We start from the raw sequence: 11,356 nt of genomic DNA on the forward strand, positions 1-11,356 counted from the left end.
GAATAATCGTATCACGCTATGGCCGTCACCCATGCGCGCCTTGGTTAGCGGTAGAGAAGCCGGCTCACGTGGTCGGCTGCAACAGTTGTGCTTGGACATTGTACTAGTACGACTACTCTGTGCGAATCGATTCTGATATTTCTTACTTACATCTCACTTTCATTTAAATATTTAAATTATTCATTAAATATAAATAATTATATTAGCTTCAATTATACTTTAAATTCTCAATTCATTTAAATCAGTTCAATAGTTCAGTGAATTAACATAAATAAAATCAAGTAAATTTATTTAGTGACGCCACGCGGCCATTACGCGCCACCGTTAACAAAGGATTGCATCAGCCACGCGGCTTTAGTCAATCCATAATTGACGCGTGATATTAACAATTAATTACATTAAATTAGTTATTGACATTTAATTACGATCTTATTTAATTTAGCTTATAAATAATTAAATTCCAACTTCAAATCATTTGACTAATTTCTACACGAAAAACATCAAACTCAATTGACTAACATTCTGTTATCAATTGAATATTATTTGCTCTCACCTTGAGACAATTGAACATTAATAGATCTCACTCTGAGATAGTTCAAAGTGATTAGATATTACTAGCTCCCACCTTGGGACTTATCTAATTCAAATTATCGATAATTTTCTATCTAAGGCGGTTGAGCTCACCCCTATTGCGTTATTGCAACGTAATTTTACACATTAACACTTACACATACACAATTTACTTGTATAATTTCATCAAGGAGGTTTTTTCCCAGCCTAGCTGGGTTTTCCTCCTTTGGAGACAAATAAATTCTTCTAAATTGTTCCCCAAAAAATCCAAGTATTTTTATTTAATTTCCTAATCCCAACTTTATCGTATAATTTAAAACAATTACGGGAATTATCCGCATTGGATAGTTTTCGACAAAACAACAGTTGAAGGCTAAATTGGCGGTAAGTTTTTTTAAGGCATTATTATTTTTAATTAATTCTTATATTTTCATAAATCTTTAATGAAAATTATTAAATAAACCTAGCTATTGGAATTGTCTATCATAAAAAAACTGTCATTTAAATTGGAACTATAAAACTATAAATTTTAATCATGCACTACATTAGCGTGCTTCAATCCCTAATAACAAGGAATCAATAATCAGTTTCCGATAATATCAACACTAAGAACTTGTCACTTATTGTAGATTTGAAATTTAAATCTTTCAATTGAAAAAATTTTTCTATTCATTACTATGGTATTTCAAAAAAAAAAAAAAATTAGTCATAGGTTAGCATTGAAATGTAATGTTATTTTTGGAATTAAAAGTAAAGTATTTGATAAAATATAACTCTTACGAACTTATGTTCTTATTTCTTCTTTTCTTTCATTTGATTTTTAGGTGTCTTTTACGCGGTTTTCAATTTTTATTTTTTACAAAATAGATTAGTAAAAAAGATCAGTTATTGAAATGACTTTTTCATACTTGTTTTTCGTTTATTATGTATGTATTATCATTAGTTATAATTAGTCTTGGACTATTATATTTTGAGAAAAAAATATATTATTATTATATTGGTAATGTACTCATAAATTGATACTTTGAACTACAGTTTAGCGATTCAATTTATTTCAATAGTATCGTATGAATCAATAAAATTAAAAAATGTATTTTTTAATTTTTTAACTTCTGAATTAACTCGCCGATAGTAAAGCTACTTTTGAAAATTACCGTTTTCTTAATATCTCTAATTTTTTAAGCATAATTATTCAAGATTTCACATTTAATCAATCTTTATAAATGCAGTTCGATTCTTCATTATCGATAGAGATGAAACAGCAAAAGAGCCGACGGATAAATAAACAATATTTATTTAAAGATTATAATCCTTATAAAGTTAGTAGAGCAACTCGATCGCGACATAAAAATAAAATAAAACAGCTGTATGAAAAAAATTTATTCTCAGGAGGTAACGTATACATGCATTCTGGAAAAAAATCTATATTTATTAATTTTTGAAATGGTAAAACCTAAGTTCTCCTTAATCAATTTACAGTAAACAGTCCTCAAAACATATTTGATGCTAACACAGATTTTCCAATAACTAAGCAATTAGTTTCTAATACGACAAAATTGCTTCGGTCATCCATTAGCTCTACTTCTGTAGTGTCACTAGAACAACTCCAACATCCTGTGGAAGAAAGTTCCACCATGGACTTCAGTACTAGCTCAGTTGACTCGCATTGTATTTCTAAGGAAACTCTGATTTCTAAGGAAATTCTGATTGTAGATTGTTCGGATCCTCATCAACAACAATCTGCTCACAATCAATGTGACGTATCACCAGGATATTTAGAAAACGGCAATACTTTAGATGATAAACTAAGTTCCGAAAGTAACTTCTCAAATGATAAGCCGTATTCTGATAGCGACAGCGACTCAGATAGTGAAGTAACTTCTGATAGCGACAGTGACTCAGATAATGAAGAAACTTCTGATAGTGAAAGTGAAGTAGATTCAGAGCAAGATTCAGAATATGAGCAAACTACCGAGTCGGATTCGGACAATTCATCGACCGATGACTCATTTCGTTTTAACTGTGATAAAATGAATGGTTCTACAATCATGTTTCCACAGTCAAGTAGTACTGTCTCAGATGTATTATTAATGGTTACGGCATTTTCAGTATCTAAACATTTGACAAGAAATGACCAAGATGATTTAATTAATTTAATAAAAGTTTTAGCTGGTCCAGAATTTGAATCTTGGAATGCTTCCCATTATTCACGGTCGAAAGCATATAATCCTCCAAGAAAGAAAATTCAATCAAATTTTTATTGCCAGACAGAAAAATGTCAACGTATTTTACATACAAGGAAATTATCGGATAAGGATAAAAAAATAAAAGTTCAATGTTCTCAATGTAAAGCAAAGTATAAACTATCATCGGCGAGTAAAAATCAATTTATCATTATTGATTTGAAATATCAATTGAAATTATTATTCAAAGATACGGAAGTAAAGAATGATTTATTAAATACAATGGAAAAATTGAGACAACCGCGAAATGATGGAGTTATACATGATATATATGACGGCCAACTGTATAAAACTGTACAAAAACTTTCACCAGGCGCATTGACTTACAACGTCAACACAGATGGCGCACCACTTACAAAAAGCTCCAAACGAAGTATGTGGCCAATACAACTTCATATAAATGAATTATCACCAACATTGCGGTTTCGTAACGTTCTTCTTGGTGGTTTATACATTACATCGGCTGAGCCATCTCCCGAATTTATGCAAACTTATATGTCAAAATTTCTTGAAAAAGCAAATAATATAATGGAAGCTGGTATAAATATAACTGATAATGAGGATCAAATAAGAAATTTAAAATTTTTCTGTCTTTTATTATGCGTAGATTCAGTTGCTAGACCAGTTATCCAAAACCGTTTCCAGTTCAACGGATATTCAGGTTGTAGTTGGTGTTATGCGACTGGAGTTTACGATAGTTCTGCTATGAGATGCCCTATCACTCAACAAGTTCCATTATTGCGAACAAATGAAAGTCATATCAAAGATGTAGAACAAGTTGAAAAATTGGGAAAGTCAATAAACGGCGTTAAAGGTAATTGTGCAATGCTAGAATTGAAACATTTCGACTGCGTGTGGGGTTTTTCTTTAGATTACATGCACGGCATTTTATTAGGTGTATCTCGACATTTATGGGCATTGTGGACTAAACCAGGAACTCCATATTATTTAAATCCTCAACAACGAAAAGAAATTATGGCTCGTCAATTACACATTAAAAGACCTCAAGAAATTCATAGACTTGTGAGAACAGTAGATCAAACAGCAAAATGGAAAGCTTCAGAATGGGAATCGTGGCTATTATTTGATAGTGTACCGTGTCTAGCGGGTATTCTCGATGAAAAATGTTTTCAGTCGTACCTCCTATTAGTTTCAAGTATATATACGTTGATGACAGACAATATAAGTGAAGATCTTTTACTATGTGAAATAAATATACTACAGTTTGTACGTGATTGTCAACTAATTTACGGTGTTAACTCGATGACATTTAACTTACACTCATTGTTGCATGTTGTAGAATCAGTTAGGCAAAGTGGACCATTGTGGTCAAGTTCTGCTTTTCCTTTTGAAAGCATGATTTTCCTTATTAAACGTTACATAACAGGAGTTAGTGGTGTCTCAAATCAAATAGTTAATTCTGTATTGAAAGAGAAAAATATTCGATGCAACATTGACTATAATACTGAATCTGTGAAATGCCGTAATTATTGTAAGGATCTGTTTAAGCCACGAAAACTGAAGAACTGTACACGAAGTGATGATCATGCTTTACTGATTGGCACTGAGAAATCACCGGACGATCAATTGATTCTATTGATGCACCAATATTTTGACAATACTCATTCAACTAAAGTTTATAATCGATGTATTTATAATAAAATGGTGCTTCGCAGCACAGCTTATACACGTCCTGAAAAAACAAACGATACTGTAGTTCAGTTAGATACAAAAAAATTTATTCGGATTGATGGTTTTTTCTCTTTAAATAATACATGTTATCTTTATGGCAATCAAATATTAACTGTTCAAACAGCTTTCCAATCAAATGTTCAATTATCTCATATCTTACTAGTAACAAGCATAAGAGAAGAAATTTTGATTGCCAGTATACAAAGTATACGAACAAAAGTTATTTTTTTTTCAACTGGTGTGAATGATTACATATGCTTCTTCCCTAAAAATTTAGGGACATAATTATTCATTGTATTATGTTAATATTAAGTGTCATAGTAATCTTCTTTCATGTAATTATTAGTCATTTTTCTCTATTAAAATTATGCTAAAAAATTCTGAAAATACATACATTATCTCATTACATTTTTTGCACAAAAACTAATTTATTATAATAACAGAAATGGTCGAACTAATTAATAACAAATAAATATTTAAGTAATGTTAAAGCAGAGCAGTATAACTTATAAATTTTTATGAACTCACTATCTGTAGCTTATTTTATAGCATTGACTATTACTGTAATTTTACTTTCATTGTTAATATTGCTTAATTAGAAAGTATGTCTAAAAAGTTTTTCAAAATTAAACTGTGTATATTAAATCATATTTTAATGAATATAAAAGTTTTAGCAATACAACACGTTTCGATAAAATTTATTAATTGAATAAACAAAATTTGAATATTTCAATACTAACAGGCTATTAGTAGTGAGACAGAAGTTCATGACAATTTGGCGACCAACGTTCATGACAATAATGATAAAGAAAATTCAAAATTCATATTAAATCATAGTAAAGAAGATCATGAAAATGTTCTGAAAGAAGTGACTACTCCTCCAAAAACACTACATCCAGAAAAATCGGACCTACTTTCAATGAAGATTGAAAAAAAGTCGAAGGAAGTTAAAGTGAGTTGCATCCATTTTACTGTAGATTGTTTCATTTTTCTATATAAATTAAAAATTTCGCTTTTGTTATTTATTAAGAGATCAAAATTTAAATATTCTTGCTTATAAAATTTATTAGACATATCTTGCATCTCACATCTCTGAAGTATTTTTTTTTTTTTTATTGTATATGTAGAAAATTTTGTTTACAATATCTAAATTCCGTTCAAACAGTCGGCGATAATTCATACTATTTTACAGAAAAGAAAGCGTGATCCGGAATCATTGATGGAAACTATGCCCAACAAAAAATCTCGTAAAAATCGTAAAGACAAAAAATCTAAAGGAATGAAGGTAAAAATTAAAAACTAAATTATAAATTATATATTATTTATTTATTATAATAATAATTAAATACATTCAAAGATCAGAATTAAATAATTTAAAACGAATATAATTGAAGGCAAAAATACAAAATTTCTAAGATTAGCTCCTAAGAGAAACTCTATCATAGAAGAAGCAACAAGCTATTTAAGTCATGATGGTGGCAGTAGACAGGTGCAAAATGTCAGTATAATTAAAAATAGCTCATATCAGGCAATTTCGAAAATGTTTAAGGTATCTAATATCAATCTATAAATATTTATAGAATGGATCTATGGAATCAACAGGATCAGTAAAATTACAAGTTAAGAAAGACGATAAATCTATTACAGTTACAAAAAGCGACGCACATGATATTCTTCCAGATAGACTTCCAAATCAAGATATAGTCGAGGTAAATAAACAAAAAGAAATAATTTCAGAGGAACATGACAATGACCAACTATCTTAAGTAATATGATAAAAAATTATTTTAAATTGAAATATCCGTGAGCGGAACACTTATCCCTATCTAAAAAATTATGCTAAAATCTCAGAAATTATTATGATTTAGGTTAAAAATATGTTAATATTGTACTATAAAAATTTTAAGAGTATTAGTAATATTCATTAAACCGTAGCGGTTTTTGTCTTGTGAATTTCATAGAAATGTAACTATTAAAATTATCTTTAACGCGCAACTTTTTACAGATTTTGTTACTTCTCAAGTAAATCTGGCATGTGGATTTAAGAAATACCATAAGTTCAAAAATTTATTTATGTATGTATTTATAGATAACTGAAAACCCTGAAAACGTAACTGAAATTTGTATACATACATAAATTTCTGTGAAGTTTTTCCGAAAGCACTTGTAATAAGTTTTAATTTATATTACTCAAATTGTAATTGTAATCAAAAATTCTTTATTAAGCTTTAAATTCTATGAAAATTTGCCATTCCATTCATTTTCACAATTTTACGAGTTGTTAGTCGAACTTTGAAATGTCCTTCAATTCGTTCAACATAAGACTTTTTTTTCTTAAAAAACATTTGATTCTTATTAATGAAATTTTTGAGTTTAAAAACGCCTCTAAGTTGACGAAAATTAGGAAATAAATTAAAAATAACAATGTTGGCCTGTCGAAATAAAAAAGGATGAAAAATTTTATCAATATTATTTGATAGAATTTGCATTATTTCTGCTTAATGCAAATTTTCAAATTTTATCTTAACATATTTCAGACAAAAATAAGTGGATCTCAAGAAGTTGATCCAACGGTATCAGAAATTGCTTAAACTTCCGAATTTCTTGAACAAATTAACTTGAGTAAAGACTCGACCGCAACCACCCTGAATGCCAACAATACTTCTCTCGAAAGTGGATCAACAAAAACTGTCTTGGATAATAGTGCCGCTCAGCAAGATGACGTATGTATACAATGATTAATTTATCATGATAATATGATAATAACGTATTAACTTTTTATAAGAATAAGAATTAATATTTTTTAAGTGTAGAGAATATATTAAGCTTCATATTTTATCGATAAAAAAATAAGTGGATATCGTACATAAGTACACAGAAAAAAAATGTTCTTGAACCAAGTATATAATTTTGAAGAACTGAATATTTTTGATTTGAGTAGAAAAATTTTTGATTTAAGGAAATTTTACTTGATTAAAGAGTTTTTTGTCTTGATTCAAGACAATTACCCTCTTCAAAATTATATTCTTGGTTCAAGAATTTTTCTCTTGAATCAAGTAAATTTTTTTTCAATGTAGTAATTATAAAATATTCAAAATGTTTTATGATTCTTTCGAGTGCTTATCTTCTTTTATATTTTGCAAATGTGAAAAATATGAAACGAACTTCAATAGAACATAAAAATTTTTTACAATAATTGAATAAAAATTTGAATTTTTACCGTCTTACTAGCTACTCAAAAAAATGGTAAAAATTGTTGCAGGCTTTTTAGTGATATTTTTTCCCTTTGGTTTGCCAAAATACAATATATCTAATGAAGCTGTTAATTGGAAATCACATCATCAATTTTTCAGTTTTTAACTGTTCCATCAGTTATGAAAATTTGAAATTTTCTCATAATTAATAGAAATCAAACTGTGAATTTTAGAACCCTATTTAACTAAATAATTTATTATAAAATATTAAGCTTAATTAATCAAACGCTAATAAATTGTTACCTGTCATTCAAAGACTGGATAACAAATTAATTCTAACAAAACGAATAATATAGTAGTTATATTATCATTTTATTTATGTAAAAGCCAGTGTGTTTCTTTCGAATTTTCTATTTACCATATCACTTACAGATTTCCTGTGAAATTTTTCGTTCTTTCGATCAGCTTGTGAATGAGTCTTTGAAGAAGAAGAAAAAAAGTAAGCTTTCAGACAAAAAGCCGAAACATAGCAAAAGTTCGAAGGTGCGTAATTAAAGTAATAAAACTAATAAAATCAAATGAATCAGTTTTTCAAATATTAATAATTTACTTCTCTTTAATATAACATACTTTACTGTCTTACAGAAGAATAAAATCAAAAATCAAAGAAATGAATCAGAAAATTGCGTTATGAACGAAATAAGACAGGAAATAAATGACATTAAAAAAAGTCAAGAGGCTTTTCAGCAAGTAGTCACCGCAGCTTTGCAGACAATTTTGTCAAATTGGCAGCAGATTCAAAGTAATATTATATATATTATAAATCATTTCCATTTAAATTCATTATTACTATATCAGTAATACAAGAAACTCATGCAAAAATCGGTTAAAAAACTCTACAATTTAATATAAGTAATAAAACTAAAATAACAAAGACCAATATCCGTAAACTGTCATAGATTCTATTTTCGTTATTTTTTTGAGATTATTTCTGCAAGTAATACATCGAAATAGTTCGTACTTTCTTCAAGTTAAAATATACGTAATATATATTAGCTTATATAATTCTTCTTAATAATACATCTTCGCACTATCGTTGAATCCCTAAATATCACTTGTTAGCCAACATAACTAATACGATTTAAAAGGAAAAATCGACATTTCATGTAACATGAATCAATTTACATTTTGCGATCGACAATAATGCATACTTTATTTAGAACTGATATGGATTAATTCATATCTATGATTATTTTCAGGTACACGCGCAACAGTACCGACAGCAGTTCAAGCAATAGATTTCGAAAATATAAAAGTGCCTCCGCCAGTTGGTTTTATACGGACAGACACCGAAATGGTAAATTTTTATTTAAATTAAAAAAATTTGAATCTAATTATTTTATTATAGGTTAACAATTTAGGAAACATTAATTTTTAAGTTGCTGTAGAAAAAATTGAATCGTTGCGTTTACTTTAAATTTTTTTCAAATGTTACCTTGGAGTGTTTATTTACTTCTATTAATTATTTTTCAATTACTCGATGTATGAAAATATATGCTGCGATGAAAATAAAAATGCGCATAAAAAATTAATTGATCCAAGTCAGAAAAATGCTCTATTAAACATCTGATTTAACAATAAATTCAAGAGAAAAGATCTAACCACTTGAGTACAGCTTTCAATTAACCGTTTGTCTCTTATACTTTTTATTAATTGCTGTAATCGAAATATTTGTAGATTCATTGCGGTCAAAATGTCTAGATTACTGTTCAAGATTATAATAATGCAAAAGCTGCAGCTGGGACTGATGCTATCTTTGTAAAAAATATAGCAGTAAATATATTTACTCGAGACGTATTAAAGGCTAGTAGTATAACAGGTAAAAGAAGCAACAGAACCAAAGGACCTGCCAAACCAAAACTAGATCCCATCAAAATGCTTGCTGTTAGAGGTAAATTAATTTTATTTTTAAATAAAAAATTAATTTTGGTGAGGGTAATTAAATTTTTTTACAGGTATTTACAGACATTATCTAAAGGAACACAGGCAATTGTCAGAAAAACATATCAATGAGAAGATTGACGACTACGTGGAATACATTCGGGGAAAAATTTCAGATCTAGAAAGACCAAAAAAAATACCACTTAAAAGTAAGAATTATTTATAAAGTCATCAATGTTACTTGTATATTGATATTGAGATACCTTTAACTTCATTAAATGAACATTCATAAACAATATTTAATCCTAGTTGTCTCGATGAAAATTAGATCTAAACATTTTATGGCCTCAAATTTCATTCACAATATATAAATACTAGTATACGTTGCGCGCGCAAGCGCGCGTATGAATGTTGGTATGGAATTATCTATATTTTCATGTTTATGATATATTTGACCAATCACGTTACGAATAGTTTGCTCTTACATGATATATTTTCATATTTTTCATCTAAATTATAAGAGTGGATTTGTGTGTTATAGAAACTGAAGAAGAAGAAGCTAATGGAATTGAGCAAAAGGCTGATGGAAAAAAGAAAAAGAGTAAAACCAGAATCCAGAAAAAACAAGTTTCTAGCTCCAGTGACAGTAGTAGTTATAGTGAAGAAAGTACTGATTCTGAGAGTGAAACTAGTAGCAATGAAGACGCCGCTAATAACTAAAAATTTTTTTTTCTACCTTTAATTTTTTAAGTAATAAATAAAGTAATAAATAAATTTTGTCAAGTAATATAACAAAGTACAATTATTGCAATCATAGATTTTTATTAGCAATATTACTTTTCATTGGGTGAAATACATATAGGAAATTATAAAAAAAGATCTAATTTATTTGCAAATACTGTTTTAAAACAGTTTGTGAATGGAGAAAATGAATTGGAACAAACCCTATACGATTTTATCATTTTTTGATTTGGATTACCTAATAAACCTAAATGTAAAACAAGAATGGATTCATGCGTTGAAAGATATGTATGTATTGCCGATACTTTCTCATATATTATTATAAGCTATACTACTTTTGGTTTGGGGAAATACATATAAAAAAATATTAAACGAAGATTTTAATTAACCGTAATTACTTTTTTTGAGCACTACGTGGATACTAAATATGTATTTGGATCAGCCTCATTCAATGGGATCATTTTCTTTTGAATAAGACCAGATTAATTTAAATGCAATATTATAGTGGAATAGTACATTAAAAAACGAAGCTTATATTGCTGAAACTTTTTCATTAATTCTCATACACTGCGTTATATAATTTATATCTAATAAAATACATATAAATAAGAATTTAAAACGATTAATTTTATCAGCAATTACTGTTTTTCAACAGTACATGAATGGAAAATCTGTATTTTGATTATACCCATACAATCTGATTGTCTTCTGGTTCGGATTGCCCGGGAAAAAATGATCAGGACTGATCAGACCTGTTCATATCTGATCAGGCCTGAAATTAGACCTGAGCAGACCTGTTCATATCTGATCAGGCCTGAAATTAGACCTGAGCAGGCCTGTTCATGTATGATCAGGCCTGAAATTATACCTGATCAGACCTGTTCATGCCTGTTCATGTCTGAAGCATTAAATACGCTCAGACCTGATCAGACCTGTTCATGCCTGCTCATGTCTGTTCATGTCTGAAGCGTTAAA

At 28.6% G+C, this 11,356-nt stretch overlaps 1 protein-coding gene and 1 long non-coding RNA gene across 4 annotated transcripts; both read left to right on the forward strand.

Annotated features, from left to right (window-relative positions):
- Positions 1-223: 223 nt before the first annotated feature.
- On the forward strand, positions 224-10,247 carry LOC123271290. 3 transcript variants are annotated; one of them, XR_006510819.1, is made up of 12 exons: positions 224-954; positions 5,248-5,457; positions 5,698-5,790; positions 5,863-6,003; positions 6,086-6,214; positions 7,043-7,228; positions 8,132-8,242; positions 8,345-8,501; positions 8,959-9,056; positions 9,437-9,650; positions 9,715-9,849; positions 10,182-10,247. It is a non-coding gene; the product is annotated as an uncharacterized LOC123271290 (long non-coding RNA). The 3 variants fall into 3 exon arrangements; XR_006510820.1 differs by having other exon boundaries at positions 5,868-6,003; XR_006510821.1 differs by having other exon boundaries at positions 5,900-6,003.
- Positions 1,749-4,794, forward strand: LOC123271275. The gene has a single exon (XM_044737551.1). The coding sequence runs from the start codon at positions 2,205-2,207 to the stop codon at positions 4,788-4,790; it is 2,586 nt and encodes an 861-aa protein (XP_044593486.1). The 5' UTR covers positions 1,749-2,204; the 3' UTR covers positions 4,791-4,794.
- Positions 10,248-11,356: the final 1,109 nt, after the last annotated feature.

The sequence above is a fragment of the Cotesia glomerata genome, linkage group LG9, assembly GCF_020080835.1.
Source record: "Cotesia glomerata isolate CgM1 linkage group LG9, MPM_Cglom_v2.3, whole genome shotgun sequence".
Taxonomy (NCBI): domain Eukaryota; kingdom Metazoa; phylum Arthropoda; class Insecta; order Hymenoptera; family Braconidae; genus Cotesia; species Cotesia glomerata.

Excerpts from the sequence above, each read along its gene's own strand:
- LOC123271275 (XM_044737551.1), top strand. The coding sequence starts at position 2,205 with ATGGACTTCAGTACTAGCTCAGTTGACTCGCATTGTATTTCTAAGGAA.